The sequence below is a fragment of the Macaca fascicularis genome, chromosome 8, assembly GCF_037993035.2.
Source record: "Macaca fascicularis isolate 582-1 chromosome 8, T2T-MFA8v1.1".
NCBI lineage: Eukaryota > Metazoa > Chordata > Mammalia > Primates > Cercopithecidae > Macaca > Macaca fascicularis.
In genome coordinates, this window is record NC_088382.1 from 107,779,447 (window position 1) to 107,802,054 (window position 22,608).

General features: G+C 42.3%; 1 protein-coding gene across 3 annotated transcripts in view; it reads left to right on the top strand.

Moving 5' to 3' along the window:
• Positions 1–22,372, top strand: part of POP1 (POP1 homolog, ribonuclease P/MRP subunit) — a 43,027-nt gene extending 20,655 nt beyond the window's left edge. For 2 of the 3 annotated variants that reach the window (XM_015455060.3, XM_005563773.4), the window contains exons 10-16: positions 2,757–2,868; positions 3,468–3,587; positions 9,198–9,313; positions 11,429–11,620; positions 13,050–13,204; positions 18,602–18,964; positions 20,168–22,372. In XM_015455060.3, the coding sequence (XP_015310546.3) occupies positions 2,757–2,868; positions 3,468–3,587; positions 9,198–9,313; positions 11,429–11,620; positions 13,050–13,204; positions 18,602–18,964; positions 20,168–20,822 (1,713 nt within the window). In that variant the 3' untranslated portion in view covers positions 20,823–22,372. Of the gene's footprint in view, positions 1–2,756; positions 2,869–3,467; positions 3,588–3,892; positions 4,005–9,197; positions 9,314–11,428; positions 11,621–13,049; positions 13,205–18,601; positions 18,965–20,167 lie in introns of those variants that run through there. The other variant, XR_012416556.1, reaches the window with a different exon arrangement.
• Positions 22,373–22,608: the final 236 nt, after the last annotated feature.

A 22,608-nucleotide genomic window follows, 5' to 3' on the forward strand; every position in this document is an offset into this window, starting at 1 on the left:
TGGAGTCACGTTCCGTCGCCCAGGCTGGAGTGCAATGGTGCAATCTTAGCTCACTGCACCCTCTGCCTCCCGGGTTCAAGCGCTTCTCTTGCCTCAGCCTCCCGAGTAGCTGAGACTATAGGTGCGTACCACCAGGCCCAGCTAATTTTTGTATTTTTAGTAGAGACAGTGTTTCACCATGTTGACCAGGCTGGTCTTGAACTCCTAACCTCAGGTGATCCACCCACTGTGGCCTCCCAAAATGCTGGGATTACAGATGTGAGCCACCACACCCGGCTGGTTTTCTGGGGCTAGTTTTAGGACTCTAGAATCCCTAAAAAGGTTAAGAGCACTATGTCTAGGGCAGAACTTCCAGTAGAGCTTTCTGTGAGGATGATGTTCCTTTGTGCTGTCCAGTACGATAGCCGTTAGCCACATGTGGCAGCTGAATACTTGAATTGTGGCTGGAGTGACTGAGGGACTGAATTTATACCTTTACTTAACTTTAATTAACTAAAAATTAAGTCTGAGTAGCTCTATTGGCAAGTGGCTAGCATAGAGACTAGATTAGGAATCCGTACCCTAGGTTCAGGTCCAGTTTGTTTTCTGGTCTTCGTGCAATTAACTTTTCAATGCCTGTGCCTCTCACTGACTTGACATGGTCAAATATGATGATAGAGCTGAATAGATTCTGAGTTTTTAGAAGTTTTTAAAATACAAAAGCTACTTTTCTCCATCTTCACTGCCTCTGCTCTACTCTCAACCAGTGTTGTCTCTTACCTGAACACTTAGGGGATCAGGAAAGGATTCTAGAGGGAACCTTAAGTTTCCTCCATTCCTCCTCTTTTTCAGCCCATTCTCCACACAGGAGGCAGAGTGATTTTTTGATAATTTATTCACCTCTTGTTGCTTCCTGATAAAAAGTTTTTGAATAGCTTCTCATTATAATTAAGATAAAATCCAAAGTGCTCAATGTGACCCACGTAATCTTGTGCCTTCTTGCCTCTGAGGCCTCATTTCTTCTCACCTTCTACACTTCAGCCACCCTGACCTTCTTTCAGGTTCTAGAATGTCAGTTCTTGTCTCCCTTAGAGCTTTTGCACCTGTTTTTTTCTTCCAACTACTGAGCATTCTGCCTCCACCACTCTTTGCTTGGCTGAACCATCCTCATTCTTCAGGTTTCAGTCTCTAACATTTCCCTCTAGTATCCTTTCCTGATCCCCCAAGTTAAACTACATCCCTCCTGTTGTTTTCAGAGCATCTTGCAAATTTCCTCAATTTGTATGTATGGATTTGTTTATTTATGTAATGTCTGTGTCTCTCACGAGACTGTGAGCTTCATAAGGGTGAGGATAGGGTTGGTCCTGTTTTTTACTCTCTCCCCAGTGCTTAGCACAATGCCTGGCACAGAGAGGGTGCCCCGTAGTAGCTAATAAATTGTGGAGCAAAGATTTGAACCTACGAAGTTTGGTTCCAGAGCCTGTACTGTAAACCACTAAGCTGTGCTACCTGAGTTTCTGTGAGTAAATGGTACCTTTGCTTTTGCTTTTTTTTTTTTTTTTTTTTGTGAGACAGAGTCTCGCTGTGTCACCCAGGCTGGCGTGCAGTGGCACAATCTCAGCTCACTACAACCTCCACCTCTTAGGTTCAAGCAGTTCTCATACCTCAGCCTCCTGAGTAGCTGGGATTACAGGCGCCAGCCAACACACCTGGCTAATTTTTTGTGTATTTTTAGTAGAGGTTTCGCCATATTGGCCAGGCTGGTCTCCAACTCCTGGCCTCAAGTGATCCGCCTGCCTCGGCCACCCAAAATGCTGTCATTACAGGCGTGAGCCACTGCACCCGGCCATGATTGCTTCTTTAGGATCTGTAAGTGCACATCCTACTTCAATGAACTTCAGCATGAGTTGTGGCTATAGATTCCCTTCTTGCCATGCACATGATACTTGAAGAGCTTTTTGAAATCTTCCTCAATTCCTAGTTCCATGTGGAAAAGATAAACATTTCTAGGAATACTGTAGTAGTAGTATATCCTTTATCTGGAGAGTTCTTCAAGAGGTACTGGTTTGATTTTCCTTCGGTGAGAAACATTTTATTGCTTACATTGGAGATGATGAAGTTAGCTCTAGTGGAAGAGGACCAGGCGCGGTGGCTCACACCTGAAATCCCAGCTCATTGGAAGGCTGAGGTGGGTTGATTGCTTGAGCCCAGAAATTCAAGACCAGCCTGGGCACCATAGTGAGACAATGTATCTACAAAAAATAAGTTTAAAAAATTAGCTGGACATGGTGGCGTGTGACTGTAGTTCCAGCTCCCAGCCACTTGAGAGGCTGAAGTGGGAGGATCACTTGAGCCTGGGAGATTGAGGCTGCAGTGAACCGTGGTCGGGCCACTGCACTCCAGACTGGGTGACAGAGTGAGACTGTGTCAAAAAAATAAAAAAAGGTAAGAGAGGAGCGAGGCCTCCTTTGTTGATACTGTGCTCTGGAGAGACTGGGTGTGAAGTATCTTAGTGAGTTAGTCTATGAAAGCCATAGATGATTTTCCTCATGTGAAATCTTGAGAGAAGTGTAATACTATATCCTTGCTGCTAACTGAAAGAGTAGTCTGGTATCAACTACTATGTTAAGTATAGTGGCAGCTTCCCTGGTTCACCCCATAACACATTCATTTCCACACACAGAAGAAGAAAGAGTGGGGGCTGATATCACAACCATGACAAAATTATGAGGGTGGATTCATTGTTCGCCCGGTGAATAGCGGTTGTTGTTTTTCAGGTGGGAGAGGACACAGAGGAGACACCTCACCGCTGGTGGATAGAAACCTGTAAGAATCCTGACAGCGTTTCCCTTCATTGCAGACAAGAAGCCATTTTCGAGTTGTTGGGAGGTATACAAAGGGAAGACCGGGTTGTGTTGGGGAGGGAAGGGGGCTAAAAGAGCCTTTTGCAGTTGGGCCTCCAACGTGTAGTATTGCTTTTTAACCTGCTGCTATTGTGACACAGCAAGAGGACCAAGTAAGAGAGGGACTGAACTCAGTGAATAAACACTATATTCATGCCTGGTCATGAAACAACAAACAAATGAGATGTTCATATTCTAAGTAACTGGCATTCTGATAGTGGAGATAAATGCATACACCAGGTACTGACCTAAACTCTGTACTTACCTGCACACAACTGTGTTTTTGCTCATAGCTGCTATAGTTATCACTGATAGAAGCATATGTGTTCATTTCATAAAAGAACCTTTTTTTTATGTTGGCTTCATGTTTTTTTGTGAGAAACCTCATTCTTTATGAATGTTAACGTATTCTCTAAAAGTATCAATGGGAAGAGAGGGAATACATGCTTTTAAGTAATTAGTCCAAGAAAAATGTTTCATTGGAAAATCTGAAAGATTTAAAAATACAAACAAATATAGATGTATTATGAATGACCTTCTGTAAGCTTCTTTTGGTTGTTTTTGTTCTTTTTGTTGTTGTTAAAGGAATAACATCACCAGCAGAAATTCCGGCAGGTACTATTCTGGGACTGACAGTTGGGGATCCTCGAATAAATTTGCCCCAAAAGAAGTCCAAAGCTTTGCCCAATCCAGAAAAATGCCAAGGTAAAGTTCTAAAAACACCCCAGGTTTTCCTTACGATTTTGAGCAGGCCAGTCTTATTAGAAGAGTTCTGTCTCTGACACATCTCCAGTAACTTCATCTGTAAAAAATTAGGGCAGTCTCCTTACCTGCCCACTTTACAAACTGATTATGATCTGAGGAAATGGTACATATGGAAGTGTCTTTTAGCTGTAAAACATGTAGCCTGATACTTATGTTCATTTTATTTTCCGAGTTCTCTTTTTTTAGTATCTAGTAAAACCTGTCTCTCTGCAAACTACGTTCTCTGAAAATGTCTGGCGTTTCAGAATTTTAATTGTGAGGAAGGGATCTGCACCCGAAGCTGGTCTTGTGCTCAGTGGAAGCCTCTGTCTGACCATACAGATGATCCAGGTTCGAATCCTGGCAAGGCCATCCCAGGTGCTGAAATATAAGATGTTTTGCTTTAGACTAAGTAGAATGGCCTGAGAAAGTTGTTTGGCTGGGGTGGCATAGGAGGTGGGTAAGGGGCTGGCTAAAATTTTGTTCTGATCTGAGATTGGCGGAAATTTTGATAGTGTCTCATTGTATTTACTGTCATTTAAACATGATCAGTTGGAGGAATAATTAAAATTACCATGGCAATCTTTGGAGGTAAAGTACAGGTTTGTGTTGTAACGACTTCAGAATTTTTTTTTTTTGAGATGGAGTCTTGCTCTTGTCACCCAGGCTGGAGTGCAATGGCGTGATCACTTCTACCTCTGCGTCTCAGGTTCAAGCGATTCTCCTGCCTCAGCCTCCCGAGTAGCTGGGATTACAGGCGTCCACCACAACGCCTGGCTAATTTTTTTTTGTATTTTTCGTAGAGATGGGGATTCACCATGTTAGCCAGGCTGATCTCAAACTCCTGACCTCAGGTGATCCACCCAGTTCAGCCTCCCAAAGTGCTGGGATTACAGGCATGAGCCACCACGCCCGACCCAGAATTTTTTAAAAATGTAGTTAGATAGCTTATTGAGGGGGCAATAAATTACTCTGTCAGAACTTCACATAAAAGGTGGATTGGATGAGAGATGAGTTTGAAGATACATAGGTAAGTTAGTTAATTATGAAGCCTAAGACTTCACTCAGTGAGTCATTGCCTCTTTCTTTTCTTTTTTAATATCGATGTGGTCTGGTGCAACGTAAAAGTTGCAGCATTTACTACACCATTAAATGTTGACTATTATAATCACCTTAAAGCTATAAACTCTACTTAGTTTCTCTTGCTACCTCAAATCCTTTTTTGGAATGAGGTGATTATTAAATCCTCTCTAAGGCTTTTGTTTTAATATGAATCAGCTCAAGGAAAATTAAAAGTCTATCTTGAAAAACGTGATTTAATTTGACTCCTGAAGTCAAGCAATCCTTCTGCCTTGGCCTCCCAAAGTGCTGGGATTACAGGTGTGAGCCACCATTCCCAGCTAGAGAGCTTTTAAAAGGGAGGGTACATGAAGAACCTGAAGTGATAATGAATATTCTTAGATGCTTTGGAAAAGTTTGCTTGATCAGCTGGTTCTAGAATTTGAATTAAATCTTAATAATGTGTTTCTGCAAATCTTTTCAACTTTATTAACACAACATTTCACTATATAAGTAACTGGTTTTCTAGGTGAGATTTAAAAATATAATTTCTGCCGTACTAGCTGTTATTTTATTTGCGATCTTTAGTATTTGCCATTTTGCTTTGATGGATTATTTTAATTAGTTCTTACCTGTGAGAGATCAATTTCCTTTAGGAAATACTGAATTTACATCGTGCTCGTGGGCTTATCATCTTTCCCTTTGAACACTCTTTGGACTTTCCCGTACTACCCAAAACATGGAAGGAGAACAGCTGCCTTTGGCGTGATAGGCTGCAGGTCGTCCTTTATATTTTAGAGCTCTTGCAAGCACTTTGAGAGCACTGACCTGCAGTGGACTTGAGCAGTGCCCAGTTAGCAGTCATTTCTCCGCTTCCCCTGGGCCCTTTGAACTGTTTTGCATATTTTATTTAAAATAGTTTAATCTGAAGGCTATAACTTTGTTTTTATTTGATTTCCAAATGAGAAAGCCTTTTACTGGTTACCTTTGCTTCTCTGAGTAAAACTCATTAAAAGAAAGTTTAATGTAACATTTGGTGATCTTTAAACACGTTTAAGAAAGAAGAAAGCCAGCGCCTGTAAGTCACATTCTGGAGTTAATATAATCAATTCAAGAACTTTTGTCTGTGAAAGAAAACATGCTTTATATGAGTCTGGGGGAAGGACTCAGAATTACATTCACAAGTGGCAGTCATTCTAGGCACACTGATGTGGGTACTGATTCTAGGGTACTGATGTGAGTCTCAGCTGGGGGTATTGTTTTTCTCTTCCCAGTAAAGACTATTGACCTAAAAGGGCCTTCCCCTTAGGCTTCAGACATACTCCACTTTGTTGTAAATAGACTTTATTTTTTAATGCAGCTTTAGGTTCACAGCAAAATTGAGCATAAAGTACTAAGATCCCATGAACTTCCATCCCCCTCTATGCACTGCCACCACACAGTCCATGTCCTTACTAGAGTGGTACGTTTGTTACAGTCCATGAACCGATATTAACACATCATTATCACCTAAAGTCCTCAGTTTGTATTAGGGTTCACTCCTGGTGGTATATATACTCTATCGATTTTGACAAAGGTGTAATGACATACTCACCATAATAGCATCATACAGAATAGATTCACTGCCCTCCAAATCCTGTGTGCTCTGCCTATTCATCCTTTCTTTACCCCTAACTTCTGGTAACCACTGATCTTTTTACTACCTCCATAGTTTTGTGTTTTTTAGAATATTATATAAATGGAATCATACAATACATAGCCTTTTCAGATTGGCTTCTTTCACTTAGTAATATGCACTTAAATTTCCTCTATGTAGGCCAGGCATGGTGCCTCATGCCTGTAATCCCAGCACTTTGGGAGGCTGAGGCGGGCAGATCACCTGTGGTCAGGAGTTCAAGACCAGCTTGGCTAACATGGTGAAACCCTGTCTTTCCAAAAAAAAAAAAAAAAAATTGGCATAGTGATGGGTGCCTGTAATCCCAGCTACTCAGGAGGCCAAGGCAGGAGAATAGCTTGAACTTGGGAGGCAGAGGCTGCAGTGAGCTGAGATTGTGCCACTGCGCTCCAGTCTGGGCAACAGAGCAAGACTCCATCTTAAAAAAACAAAAAATTCCTCTGTGTTTCGCATGGCTCAATAGCGCATTTCTTTTTAGCTCAATAATATTCCCTTGTCTGGACATACTGTCTACTTTGTTTTATCTGTTATTATTATTATCATTATTATTATTTTATTTATTTTTGAGACAGAGTCTCACTCTGTCACCCAGACCTAAGTGCAGTGGTGCAATCATGGCTCACTGCAGCCTTGACCTCCCAGACTCAAGCGATCATCCCACCTCAGCCCCCCATGTAGCTGGGATTATAGGCACGTACCACTATGCCTGGCTAATTTTAAACTTTTTGTAGAGACAGGGTCTCACTAAATTGCCCAGGCTGGTCTTGAACTTGTAGGATCAAGTGATCCTCCCAACTCAGCGTACCAAAGTGCTAGGATTACAGGCATAAGCCACTTTTGCCAGACCTATCTATTATTATCTTTTAGAATATTTGAAGATGAGGTAGTACTTTCCTGGGTCTTTATACCATAAGTATCAACTATCTCTTGTTTGCAGCTTAGTCTGACTAAAATCCCAATCATGACCCCAAATGCGTGGCAGTGCTCCACAGGAAAGCACTCTGGGTACCCAGGCTGTTGGAAGTGGCGCTTGACTGCTCCTAGATAGGCCATGTGAACCTGCAGCACATAGCACTGTGGCTTGAGGATCTGATGGTGGTTATCTCTGTGAGGAAGAGCAGTGTACTGAAGCTGCTGTGGCTTTAAAAAATTTTTTATTTTGCTTTATTTTTTTTGAGACAGGGTCTGGCTCTGTCACCCAGGCTGGAGTGGAGTGGCACGATCTCAGCTCACTGCAACTTCTGCCTCCTGGGCTCAAGCCATCCTCCTACCTCAGCCTCTCAAGTAGCTTGGACTGCAGGCACACACCACCACACCCAGCTAATTCTTGTAGAGACAGGGTTTTGCCATGTTGCCCAGGCTGGTCTTGAACTCCTGAGCTGAAGCAATCTGCCCGCCTTGGCCTCTCAAAGTGCTGGGATTATAGACATGAGCCATTGTGCCTGGCCTGTTGTGGCTTTTAAACAGTTTTTAATCTCAGATCTTTTCATCAACTTAATTTTTTTCTAACTTTGTTCTCCCTTAAAATCTGTCACACTATGGCCCAATTGCTCCCAACTTATTTTTTACTAGCCATCAGACCCATGCAGGCAGGTATGTGCCTTTGAGTGATGTTTCTTTGTGGACAGTTTAGAACCATAACCCAAACTCAAAAATTGTCTTTTTTTTTTTCTAATGAAAATTCATCAGTTCAACAAAATAAGATTTGGGAGATACTTTTCCCTGGGGATTAAATGACTGCATGTAGGAAGTTCCTTCTATCAATATAGAAGCTTGTCACTGATAAAGTTTCTTCCTCTTTCTGCTTGAGTACTTGCTAGAATGGTACAGCTTATTTAAAGGGATAAAATACTATGTATCACTGAAAATATGCTTATTTTAAAGGGATGAAGCTGGGCACGGTGGCTCACACCTGTAATCCCAGCACTTTGGGAGGCCGAGGCAGGTGGATCACTTGAGGTCAGGAGTTCGAGACCAGCCTGGCCAACATGGCGAAATCCTGTCTCTACTAAAAATAGCAAAATTAGCTGGCAATGGTGACACGTGCCTGTAATCCCAGCTACTTGGGAGGCTGAGGCAGGAGAATCATGTGAACCTGGGAGGGGGAGGTTGCAGTGAACTAAGACTGTGCCACTGCACTCCAGGCTGGGCGACAGAGTGAGACTCTGTCTCAAAGAAAAAAAAAAATGGATGCAAAAATACATTTTACAGAAAGGAATAAGTAGTTCAATATAAATAGGTTATCAGAGACTTAAAATAATGGGGCAGAAGAGAAGATGATGATATCTGTTGGCTTACCACCATTGGATGAGGAATGATACACAAAGCCCTGAAGCCAGTAGCTGAAATATGACATGTATTTATAATATGGCATATTATTATTTAGAGATGGGGTCTTGCTATGTGGCCCAGCTGGACTTAAACTCCTGGTCTTAAGTGACCCTCCCCCCTTAGCCTCCCAAGTGGCTGGAATTACAGGTGTGCACCACCATGCCTGGCTTAATGTGCCATAGTGTTTGCCTTTGCAGTGGCTACTAGAATTTGATTATCTTGCATGTGGAATTAGGCAGTTTTTTGGAGGCAATTTAATATTGTGATATTTGCATCTTATACATGAAAAATCAATACCAAAGAAAACTGCATAGGAGCCTTTGCTATGTCATAGACTGTAAAACTGACTATAAGAATAACTTAATTTCTTGTCAAGTAAATTCTTCTAAACTAAGTAAATGCCTATGAAATATTGTTTTGTAACAAAAGGCCTACTGCCAACGTTTGGAGTTTGACTTCATTGATCTGAAGGATGTGGTTTGAAGGCTATTTCTTTTCCCTCTTAGATAATGAGAAAGTTAGACAGCTGCTTCTGGAGGGTGTGCCTGTGGAATGTACGCATAGCTTTATCTGGAACCAAGATATCTGTAAGAGTGTCACAGAGAATAAAATCTCGGATCAGGTAACTAATTAGTGTAAGGATTATTGGTAAAGTCATGAATGACAGGTTAAATATATCATTCTAGAGACCATAAAAAGTTATTTCATACTTCATAGAATTCCATAGACTTTCTTTTGTTTTCAAACAAGTTGTTGATCCCTGACTCATGATATGTACTGTGATTTTCTTCTGTTCTTAGAGATAATCTAAGATTAAGGATAGGGATATAAGAATAAGGATCTTATCTGTTATCCAAGGATAAGAATCTAAGAATAAAGATACATACTGTGATTTTTTTCTGTTCTTAGAGATAAAGTAAGAATAATCTCTAGAAAATGTTAATACAAAGACTTTTTCTTGAAATGATGATCTCATGGTTTAAATACGTTTTTCTTTTATTGTTTTCCCTTAAATGTTCTCTGTCTTTAATTTTACTATGATTGGGGAACTTCCAGGGCCAGACATTGTGTGAGATGCTGGGATAGATGACTTAGATGTGGTCAAAGAAAGTACAGGGTACTCAGGAAATCTCTAGAAGGGGTACTGAGCTCAGATGAGAATAATGAGGCTGGCCTCCTGGATGGAAGAGCAGGCATTTGAACTGACTCTCAGATGGGAGCCAGAAGTCTCCAGACTTCTTGGAGGCAGAGTCAAGGTTTCAGTGAAGATAAGATTGCAGGAAGTGAGAAAAGCACGTGCAGGAGCCCAGGCAGAAACCAGGAAGACTCTCCAAGTGGATCAGGAGCTAGGAATCAGAAACGGGGTGAGAAATGAAGCTGAAGACACAAATGGGGCTAGAGCATGAAAGACCTTGAAGCCTTTTAAGGATTTGGAGATGTGGGACACCCTTAAAGGTTTTAAGGTTGGCCATGACATGATGAGATTTCACACTGGCAGCAGTGGGGGGTTGGAGATGGGAGGTGAGGGAGCTGGAGGGAGACTGTGGGTTGGATGGCCTTAAAAAGACCTTTGAAATATTCAAGTATGACATGATGGGGGCCTGAATTGTGGCGATGTGGCTGGAGTGGAGAGGGTGAGGTTTAACGCATATTCCTGGAAGGTGAAATTGACGAGGCTTGGTGGTTGGTTGGAAGATGGGAGGTGAGAAAGGAGGAGGCGTGTCGATTAGGTCCTGATATTCTAGCTTGGATTTAGGATTTCAGCTAAAAGAGAGCCAGAGCCATGTCTTACTTGCTCACTGATGTATTTCCAGGTTCTAGAAAAGTGTGTGGGACATAGAAGTGCTCAGTAAATATTTGAATGGCTGAATAAATGGAGTGTGTGAATTGTGGTGTCATTCAGCTAGGTGGGGGATACAGGAAGAGAGCAAATACAGTGGAAGGGTGATGAGTTTAATCTTGAGCTTGAGGGGCTGTGGGACTTCCCAAGAGCAGAGGTCCAGGAGGCAGGTTTCGATCCCAGAAGGAAAAGTCAGGGCTAAAGAGAGATAGTTTGGAATTACTAACACATAGATGGTAGCGGAAACTCCGAAAGTGAAAAAGAAGATTGGACCTGGCTTGAAGAGCGTTCATGAGGTAGCAGTTAGACTATGGCCTGGAGGCAGTCTCTTGCATAGTTTTTTCTAAACTGAGTGATAGCCATCTTACCTACCTGTTAATCTCTTTTTACAGCTCCAAGAAAAGTCTGAAATGATGTTATCCACCCCCTACATTCCCCTTAACAATAATTTTAACCATCTTCTATTTTGATTCTTTAAGACCTGGTGGGCAATTTTCTCAAGAGCCAGTGCATTTCTCTAGTTGCACATCCTTGAGAAGGTGTCACTTAATTGTTTATACCTTTTTTACTTCATGACACCAAATCTTAATCAAAATCAATGTAAGGACAGAATATCAACATACAAGATTAATCCTGATATAAGAGATCAACAGAATGAATGCTGATAATGAATGATATAAGACAATTTGGCATTTCTACCTAAATACTTGTATAGAGGAAAATATCTGTAGGAGGAATACCTTATACTTAAAATGGCTCACATTTATTTATTGAGAATGTTTTTCTCTTACTTTTTTAAAAGAGCATTTAACTTTCTAAAGCTGCTTATAGGGAGACCCAGGAGGATCTCCCAGAAGACTAGGGCTGTTGGTCTTGAATTATTTTCTTCCACTTTAGGATTTAAACCGGATGAGGAGTGAATTGCTGGTGCCTGGGTCACAGCTTATTTTAGGTCCCCATGAATCCAAGATACCTATAATTTTGATTCAGCAGCCAGGAAAAGTGACTGGTGAAGACCGACTAGGCTGGGGAAGTGGCTGGGATGTCCTACTCCCAAAGGGCTGGGGCATGGCTTTCTGGATTCCATTTGTAAGTGACTTTTTGATTCTAACAGTTGCAATATTTAAAATAGATTCCTAATAAATGCTAAGTACTCAAAATGTTCCAGACTTTATGTACAACTTAGGAGGAATTGAGTGGTATATTTCTGCCCTTAGAGCTATAGTCCCGGATATAAGATACTTCATACATATAGTTCCTGGAGCCAGGTTCTCATTATAAGACCTGTGCTGACATATCGTTAATTGTCAAGGTTTTTAAAGTGACCTGATTTTTGAATAGTAGTGGCAACAAAAATGTCTAGCTATTTGATTTGAAGAAATTTGTTATAGTTTAAAAGCAAAGGACTTAACTTTTACAGACAGATAGAATACTTTTTTAAAAAAATGTTAACTATAACCCTATACCCCTATTTATCAACTGCAGCTAAAAATTTTATTAGAATCGAATGTGTCTTTTTTTTCCTGGTTATTTTAAATATTACTTTCAAGGCTGGGTGTGGTGGTTCATGCCTGTAATAATCCCAGCACTTTGGGAGGCCGAGGTGGGCAGATCACTTGAGGTCAGGAGTTTGAGGCCAGCCTGGCCAACATGGTGAAACCCCGTCTCTACTAAAAATACAAAAATTAGCTGGGTATGATGGCTCCTTGGGAGACTGAGGCATAAGAATCCCTTGAACCTGGGAGGCGGAGTTGCAGTGAGCTGAGATCACACCACTGCACTCCAGCCAGGGTGACAGAGCGAGACTCTGCCTCAAAAATGAAAATAAATGAATAAATATTACTTTGATCCTAGAGAGTGTAAAAGGCATGCGAGACTTTTAGATTCATGCCGGTAATTAATTTTTAGCATGCCTAGTGCAAGGACATCCAGTTAATCATTCAGGAGTAGGAATATTTAAAAATAATCCTACTTAATTTTTTACTATGAGATGCTTTCAAGCATACAAAAAAGAATAGATGCTGATGTAGTGAATGCCTGTGTGCCATTTACCCAGCATCTGGCTTAAAGAAATAAAACACTACAGATGCATCAGTGCACCCTGTGTACCTCTCTCCAGTTTCATTTCCCTCCCTCCTTTTAAAATAATCACTCCTCTGATTTCGATGTTTGCTGCTACCATGCATATTTTTATAGCTTTATTGAAGTATGTTTGTATCCCACAATAAAATAACTATTTAGACTTGACACGTTTTTAAAGTATATACCTCACTGTATATATGATTTTGCAACTTGCTGTATTCACTTGGCATTGAGATTCTTTTCCATATTTATTAATGAAGCATGACGAAGCTCAATTTCATTCATTTTTACTATTGCATGGTAATCCATTGTGTGTATTTCTATCCATTCTCCTTTTGAGGGGCATTTAGGTTGTTTCTCATTTTCCCCCATATAAACATTAAGCAATTGACTTTAAGTTGGTAGACTGACAGTATCTTTTTGACATTTCTTTTAGATCTATCGAGGTGCGAGAGTCGGAGGGTTGAAAGAGTCTGCAGTGCATTCTCAGTATAAGAGGTCGCCTAATGTCCCAGGCGATTTTCCAGACTGCCCTGCCGGGATGCTGTTTGCAGAAGAGCAAGCTAAGAATCTTCTTGAAAAGTACAAAAGGTAAGAGACTGGCTTCTCTAGTTTGATAATGTATTAAGGAGAAGAGAAGTGCCTGCTTATATTGGTATCCCAAGCATTAGGATGGCTTTGGTAATTCTTATTATCTAACATGGAGTTTTCATAGACTTTTCAGTGAGTTCAGCATTACTGAGAAATAATTAAGAAGATATTACTTAAGTGAGGAGATTGTCTTATGTCTGTTTGGCTTTTATAGGCCCATTTTGGTTATAAACCCTTTTGTTTGTTATTTATTTCTATCAATAATAATGTACACTTAAACTTGGACATGAGTCTTAGACACTTGTTAATAGATTTCTACTACCAACCCCTCTCTCCCTCCAAAATGGAAATTGTGTTTTTGAAACGTATTATAGAAGTAATATATAGTTATAAAATTTTAATTAAACTATGAAAATATATAAAAAGATAAATTGGTATAGACCTGCCATCCAGAGAGATAAGTACTGTTTGTTTGTTTGGTTTTTGAGATGGTGGTCTTGCTCTGTTGCCCAGGCTGGAGTTCAGTGGTATGATCTTGGCTCACTGAAACCTCCGCCTCCTGGGCTCAAGCGATTCTTTCACCTCACCTGTGTAGCTGAGAGTAAAGGCATGTGCCAGTGTGCCTGGCTAACTTCTGTATTTTCTGTAGAGATGGGGTTTCACCATGTTGCCCAGGCTGGTCTCAATACCAGTTTTCCATGGATGCACCGGCCTCGGCCTCCCAAAGTGCCAAGATTATAGGTATGAGCCACTGTACCTGGCCAAGCACTGTTTTTATATCTTAGTACCTATCCATTTAGACTTTTATTTTTTCACTGGAAGTGTGGCCAATGAGGGTCATGATTTCCTTTATATTACAAAGTATATTCTAACATTTGGAATTTGTTGCCCCCTAAATTGTAGGCTCCCAGAAGCACAGAAGCCGTATCTCTTTATTGTGGCATTTGCAGTGTCTATAGCCAGTGCCTGGTGCACAGTAGGTCTTAATAACCTTTATTTGTTGTCTGATGAATGACTGGTTGAATATTGTAGTTCCTTGATGGTGAGCTTCATGAGGACAGAATTGTGTTTTCTTGTTCATTGCTGCAACCATAACTGTAGAGACAGGCAGTCTGCCTAGCTTTTTTTTGGGGGGGTGGAGTTGGGGGGGACAGGATCTCACTCTGTCACCCAGGCTGGAGTACAGTGGCATGATCATGGCTGACCACAGCCTCCACCTCCCGGACCCAGGTGATACTCCCACCTCAGCCTCCTGAGTAGCTAGGACTACAGGTACCTGCCACCACACCTGGCTAAGTTTTGTATTTTTTGTAGAGATGAGGTTTTGTGATGTTGCCCAGGGTGTTCGTGAACTCCTGGGCTCAAGTGATCCACTTGCTTTGGCCTCCCAAAATGCTAGGGTTACAGGCGTGAGCTACCCTGCCTGGCCTGTGCCTGGGTTTCAAACTATTTGCGGAGTGGTGGATGAATGAGTGACTAGTGATATATTCCTGGATTGCTAGGTTACCAGCTCTTTGAGGGCAGCAATCACATGTTATACATCTTTGTGTCTCCCATAGAACGTAGTTGAGAGGCTTCTATGTGTTTGTTAAATAATAGTTGACAATAATACTTATTTCTTACTCTTCAGAGCTTTTTATGCATGCAAATTTTCCATAGATACACATATTTTTTTAAAGAATGGTATTACATACATTATTTTGAAACCTGCCTTTTTCGTTTAACAATATGGTATATATAGTTTCACCATATCAAAAAATATGACTCTAAACCAAGTATTGACAAACTTTTTTGGTAGAGGGCCAGATGCTAAATATTTTTGGCTTTGTGGAGCCTTTGGTCTCCATGGCAACTACTCAACTCTGCCACTGTAGCTTCCAAGCAGCTGCAGATGACATGTAAGAGAACGAGCACGGCTGTGTTCCAATCATGCTTTATATATGGACATCAGATTTGAATTTCATATAATTTTCATGTGTCATGAAATATTACTCTTTTGCTTTTTCAGCCATTTAAAATTGTAGAAACCATTCTTAGCTCATGGGTGGTACAAAAACAGACAGCAGGCCACATTTGGCCTGTGAGTCAGCCTGCCAGCCTTGCTCAAAATGTCACTTTGAATGGCCGCATGCAATTGCAGTGTGGATGTCCTGTAATTTATCAGTGGCTCTTGAGGTTATTTCTGATGTTTTGCTGTGTGTTTCTGTGAACATCTTCCTGTGTGCATCTTTATATATTTGTCTCATTTATTCCTTCATTTAACATACATTTTTTTAGCACCTACTGTGTGTCAAACACCATTCTAGGTGCTGGGGTGACAGCGGGGCAAGGCAGACAAGTCTGTCTCTGCCTTCATGGAGCTTATATTCTTCTTTTATTTCTTGAGACAGGGTCTCGCTCTGTCACCCAGGCTGGAGTGCAGTGGTGTGATCATAGCTTACTGCAGCCTCCAACTCCTGGGCTCAAGCAATCCTCCCATCTCAGCCTCCTGAGTAGCTGGGACTGTAGGTGTGCACCACCACTCCTGGCTAATTTTTAAATTTTTTGTAGACAGGGTCTCGCTTTGTTGCCCAAGCTGGTCTTGAACTCCTGGCCTCAAGCAATCCTCCCACCCCAGCCTCCCAAAATGCTGGGATTACAGGAATGTGCCATTATACCTGGCCATGTAACTTATGTTCTTGATGGAGGCACAAGTTTCTAGGCTGGTTGGGGGTACCCAGGAGATGGGAGGGAGGCTAAAATGTAAGAGCTAAGTCCTTGGACAAGGAAGAAGGGGTGGGATTCAGGGCACAAGTAGAGGAGGCAGTATCTGTTGGGATTGAGTTCTTCTGAATATAAGACTGTTAGACTGCCACTGATGCCATTTAATCTGCTTTTATTTCTTTGGCTATCTTCCAAATAGATTTACAAACAGTTCTGACTCTTTTTTTTTTTTTTTTTTTTTTGAGGTGGAGTCTCGCTCTGTCGCCAGGCTGGAGTGCAGTGGCATGATCTTGGCTCATTGCAACCTCCGCCTCCCAGGTTCAAGCGATTCTCCTGCTTCAGCCTCCCGAGTAGCTGGGATTACAGGTGCCTGCCACCAGGCCCAGCTAATTTTTGTATTTTTAGTAGAGATAGGGTTTCACCACCAGGATGGTCTTGATCTGTTGACCTTGTGATCCGCCTGTCTCGGCCTCCCAAAGTGCTGGGATTACAGGCATGAGCCACCGCGCACAGCCCTGACTCTTAATCCTATTTTCCAAACCACTTTCTTTCTGTAATTCTTAAGTTGGCTAGTTCTTCTTCCTCAGAAAAATTAATATAAGACTGTTAGACTGCCACTGAAATCTGAACATGGATTTATTTAGCTAGGTTAGATTCTGCGGTGGGGGGATTAAGTAGCACACTCCTGATTGTGACTGTCTTCATGAAAAAAGAGGCACAGCTATCAGCCAGCAGTAAGACGGGGGAGAGAGGCTGTTGGAGATTTGAGGAGAGAGGAATTGTAAGCAGTTTCTGGGAGAGTGGACGGTGGAATTGAGAGGAGAAACATGGGATCTGTAAGATGTAGAGAGCGCCTATTTGAGATTTGTGTTTATAAAGGAAGACCATTCAGGACCATTTTGAGTTCTTCCTCAGCTGTGCTCTGCCACTCGGGCTGGCATGGGGTCATTGGAGAGTCAGCTGCGCCCAGGTGGACTTTCCAGTGGAGGGAGTGGGGGCATTTGTAGGGGAGGGACGGTGGTGTGAACCATGGAGTCTAGGCTGATGAAGACGGAGGCAGCTGCTGCGAGCCGCCGGGAGGTGCTGGTGTAAATGGATGGTTGGGGCATTGTTGTGGGAGGGTAAGTGGGTGGAAAACAGGAGGCATGGCTCTGAGAGTGGGATACTGACGTCGCGGTTTGAAGCTGGAGCAGGTGTTGGCAGTGACCACACCTAAGGTATGAGCAGCGAGTGGGTGCTTGAGGTGGGGTGAAGTAAAAGATGCGAAGTGAGGGTGGGAAGGTGACTGGTGGGGTATTGGAAGGATGATTTAGGCAGATGCTGAAGCCACTGGGAGTGACAACAAGAGCCATGGTGGCACAGGGGAAGGCAGAGTAACCGTCAAGATCATTCATTGCAGCCTTGTTTGGAGGAACAAAAGCTTGAAGACAATCAAAATGTCCTTTCATAGAGGACTGTCTAAATCAATAAGGGCATATTCATTCAGTAGAATAAGAGACAAGATACACAGCCTTTTAAAAAGAAAGAATGAGGGAGCTTTCAGTACTGGCATAAAGTAATCAAGATATTTTGTTAAGTGAGAAAAGTGAAGTTAAGCAAAAAGTACTGTATCTAGTATGCTGCTATTTGTATAAAAATAAATAAAAAGGAAGAAATATGTACATATCTGCTTGTATGTACATAAAATGTCTCTGGAAGGCTATGTAAAAAACTGATAATGATATTTATTGTTTTTGTGGAGGATAGCTGGGTCACTGGAGGTCAAGAGTAAAACAGTAACTTCATGTAACCTTGAGCTTAGTGTATAGGAAAATCGTGGTGCAACTCCAGGGGCACCAGTTCCTTGTAGCTTTCAAGAATGAACCCCCTGGTGTGGTTCAGTGGCCACATGGGGCTACATTGTTTATTGAAAACCAGAGAAAACAAAAAAGCTTGGCCAATAGAGTTGGTTGTTATTATTATTTTATTTATTTATTTTTGGAGATGGAGTTTTGCTCTTGTCACCCAGGATGGAGTGCAGTGGCATGATCTCAGCTTACTGCAACCTCTGCCTCCCGGGTTCAAGTGATTCTTCTGCCTCAGCCTCCCTAGTAGCTGGGATTACAGGCACGTGCCACCACACCTGGCTAATTTTTTTTTATTTTTAGTAGAGACGGGGTTTCACCATGTTGGCCAGGCTGGTCTCGAACTCCTGACCTCCGGTGATCCACCCGCCTGGGCCTCCCAAAGTGCTGGGATTACAAGTATGAGCCACCGCGCCTGGCCTATTACTATTATATTTTGAGATGGAATCTTACTTTGTTGCCCAGGCTGGAGTGCAGTGGCGCGATCTTGGCTCACTGCAGCCTCTGCCTCCTGGGTTTAAGTGATTCGTCTGCCTCAGCCTCCCAAGTAGCTGGGATTATAGGCACCCTCCACCATGCCTGGCTAATTTTTGTATTTTTAGTAGAGCTTTCACCATGTTGGCCAGGCTGGTCTCGAACTCCTGACCTTGGCCTTCTAAAGTGCTGGGATTACAGGCATGAGCCACTGAGCCCAGCCTATTATTCTTTATCATATGTTTCTTGGAAAGCTTGTGTGTGTGTGTGTGTGTGTGTGTGTGTTAAAATAGAGATGCATTATAATGGTTATAATTATTTCAGTTTTGCAGTCCTAAATTGTTCAACATTGGTTCTCCTCTGTGTTTTTCTTTAGACGCCCTCCCGCAAAACGGCCCAACTACGTTAAGCTTGGCACTCTGGCACCTTTCTGCTGTCCCTGGGAGCAGTTAACTCATGACTGGGAGTCAAGAGGCCAGGCCCATGAAGAACCTTCTGTAGCTTCATCTCCAAATGGTAAGGAGAGTGAGCTAAGAAGATCTGAGGCGCCTTGTGCTCCCATGCCTAAAAAACCTCATCAGCCATCTGATGAAGTGGGCACAGCCATAGAGCACCCCAGGGAGGCAGAAGAGGTAATGGATGCAGGGTGTCAAGAATCGCCAGGGCCTGAGAGCATCACAGACCAGGACGCCAGTGAAAACCATGTTGCTGCCACAGGGAGTCAACTCTGTGTTCTCAGGTAAGTGTCGGTGACTTCTGGGTACATTTTGGATTATTTATTTTAATACTGAAGAGGCTACAAGATATAAGCATCATCACTGTTTGTTTATGCAAAATCCAAGGGAATTTATAGACTTTCTGAAAGGGAAAGCCAGTCTTTCATATTTCATAGAGGGCTCAGGGAAACAGCTTAATAATATTTGATGTAAGGCATGATGCTAATTGATGAAATGATTTACAATATTGTCATCAATAGATCTAAACCAAGGCAGTTTTTTTTCTGACATATTTTATGCAGTTTGAGCAAGGATTCTTTGCTTTAAATCACCAAATTAGATTTTTTCTAGTTCCTTTTGTATTATATGGATTCATAATAGAGTAGCAACCAGTTAGATGTAATATGGTCCTAGCCAGAGAGGCTACCAGATACACTATGTTCTCCTCTCAATATTGCTGCGGGTCAGGTTCTGCTAATCAACAACCCTGCATTCTGTGCTTTGCTCTGATTTTTTTTTTTTTGGAGATGGAGTCTTGCTCTATTGCCCAGGCAGGAGTGCAGTGGTGTGATCTTGGCTCACTGCAACCTCTACCTCCTGGATTCAAGCGATTCTCCTGCCTCAGCCTCCCAAGTAGTTGGGACTACAGGTGCATGCCACCACGCTTGGCTAATTTTCACCATGTTGGTCAGGCTGGTCTCAAACTCCTTACCTCATATGATCCGCCCACCACCGCCTCCCAAAACTGCTAGGATTACAGGTGTGAGCCACTACACCTGGCCTGTGCTATGATTTTTAAAAAGTGCTTATCCCTCTAGTCTTGTGCTTACTTTTCCATATAGTAGCCTCTTAATTTCCTATCATTCTTTCTTATTTTACATGTAACTATTGTCCCTTACAGTTCCTTTACTCATTAAAATCTTAGTGCCTCTTTATTTTCACCCTCACTGTGATTACAATCCTAGATTCTATTTCACTGTCTTGTTTTGCCTGCCTTCAACTTCTTAAACCTTTAGTCCCTGAGTTTCAGAATGGCAAACACATAAAAGGAAAAATATCAGTACTAAAATGTACTACAGTGTATTTCTAATTTTTTAAAAATTGTAGTTTTGATTCTTATATAGTATAAAAGAATCAAATTAATTCTAGCAGTGTCTAATCTTCTGATTGTATGTTTTTTTTCTGGAACAAAATATCCTCAAACGTATGTCTCCAACTTCATGTAGGAGTAGAAAATTACTGAAGCAGCTGTCAGCCTGGTGTGGGCCCAGTTCTGAGGACACTCGGGGAGCCCGGCGAGCTCCTGGCAGAGGCCAGCAAGGATTGACCAGAGAGGCCTGCCTGTCCATCTTGGGCCACTTCCCCAGGGCCCTGGTGTGGGTCAGCCTGTCCCTGCTCAGCAAGGGCAGCCCCGAGCCTCACACCATGATCTGCGTCCCAGCCAAGGAGGACTTCCTCCAGCTCCGTGAGGACTGGCATTACTGTGGGCCCCAGGAATCCAAACACAGTGACCCATTCAGAAGCAAGATCCTGGAACAGAAAGAGAAGAAGAAAAGGGAGAAGAGGCAGAAGGCGGGACGCGCCTCTTCTGATGGCCCAGTGTGGGAAGAGCCCGTGGCTGGGCAGGAAGCTCTGACTCTGGGGCTGTGGTCAGGCCCTCTGCCGCGTGTGACGATGCACTGCTCCAGAACTCTCCTAGGCTTTGTGACTCAGGGAGATTTTTCCATGGCTGTTGGCTGTGGAGAAGCCCTGGGGTTTGTTAGCTTGACAGGCTTGCTGGATATGCTGTCCAGCCAGCCGGCGGTGCAGAGGGGCTTAGTGCTACTGAGGCCTCCCGCCTCTCTGCAATATCGATTTGCGAGGATTGCTATTGAGGTGTGAACGTGCGCTTATATCCCAGCAGGGCATAGATAATACGTTATTATTGTCTGCCAAGTTTCACATGTGGAGAGTCTGCTTCTGCTTCAAAACATCATGTGAAACTCCTTGGAAACAAGAATAAAAAATTATGTATTATGCAGATGATAAAATGTTTACATCATTCCAGTAATGTCATTGATTTCCATCTTTCCCTGTCCTTGCTGTAATACTTTTAAATTATTGGGCCAAAAGCTTTGTATTATGATCTCTTGGTCTGTGTAGTTGTGGCTGAAAATAATTAGAAGCTCTACAAGTTATCATCCCCCTTTTTTGTTAGGAACAAAGGGCTTGTCAGGTCTATTTGAAAAACCTTGTAGTCATGTGATAAGCAACAATAGATGTTTAATGATTTCACTGTTACAACAGAAGACAAGACAAGACGCTTGGCCTCTGGACATGAAATATGGGCCCCTGATGGGCCACATTCAATTCTGTACTGTGATTACCATGCTGAACAACTCAAAGGGAGAAATCATGGACAACTGATTGCTACCTGTTTTCAGGCAGGCAAAGTTTATGGCGACAGTGCTAGGCTGGAATTAGAAAGGGGGGGTCTATGACGTGGACTTCCTGACTCTTTGATCTCTTTGTTGTTGACCAACACATGATCCTACTAGTTACTTAATTTTTTTAAGTAAAAAAATTATTATTGTTTTGTTTCTGCAAAGAATTTCTCAAAGCCATAGAGGAGCATTTCTCAGATTGTGTTCTATGAAATGTGTCACCACCAAAAATAAGAGATTCCAAGGTCAGGTTGATATGGAAACTCTGGGTTAAAGTTAAGCATTTCTTTATGAAAGGACTTCTGGAAACTTCCATGTGATACTGTACATTGTTGATCTCCAGGAAGGGAATGATAGTGTATAGTATTTTCTAAATACTTTGATTCCTAAAGTTCTCTTACAAGGAGCACTTTGTAGGACCAGTGTTCTTAGGAGCGCGCTTTGGGCAGTGTGGCTGTGTAGTGCATAGCTACCTCTGCAAGGTGATAACTAAGCCGGCAAGCTGCCTTTCGGCATTCATGCAGTCACATTGTCCACCTGAGATTCTCAACAGGGTATAAAAGAAAGGTGTTATCCTGCCCCACGGGAAGAGTGGGCTCAGTGTGACTTTTTTTCTACGAATGGAGAAACTCAGTGCTCATCTACTTTTAGTTGCCACATACGGCTCACTCATAGCCTTGGTCCTTAACTTTCCTGCCATAAATTTCTAGAAGAGCATAAGCGGGATTTTTTTCTAAAAATTGTAAATGTGCAGTTAGGCATTATTTTATGTAAATGCATTGGGTTTTTACTGTAGCGTTTGGCAGTAAATAGCTTTGGGGATGATGAGGTGGGGAAGGATACGGCAGGTGGTACAGTAGTCAGAAAGTACCTGCCACCAATGAGATGTCTGATGCTTTGCCTCTCACCATGCCTCTGAATGTCTTTGGATCCAACCCAGATGAGACCGAGAAAAACCAGTGTAACTACGTGGCGCCTGTAAACAGAATAAATGAAAATGTCACCTGATGTTCAGTTGTGAATATTTATTGGACCATTCCTTATTTGTTTTCTGGGCTCTCAGTCACCTCATTTGTGGCTGAGCTCACTCGATGACAGAAGTCTGAGTGTGCTGCGTGGTCACCTAACCTCATTCTGTGCAGCCCTGCCCTCATTATAGAGGACAGGGCACGTTTGCAGCCACTCTGCCTTGTGGGTGGTAGGTCAAAGAGCTGTGCACCAGAAAGATAGACTAGTATTTCCCA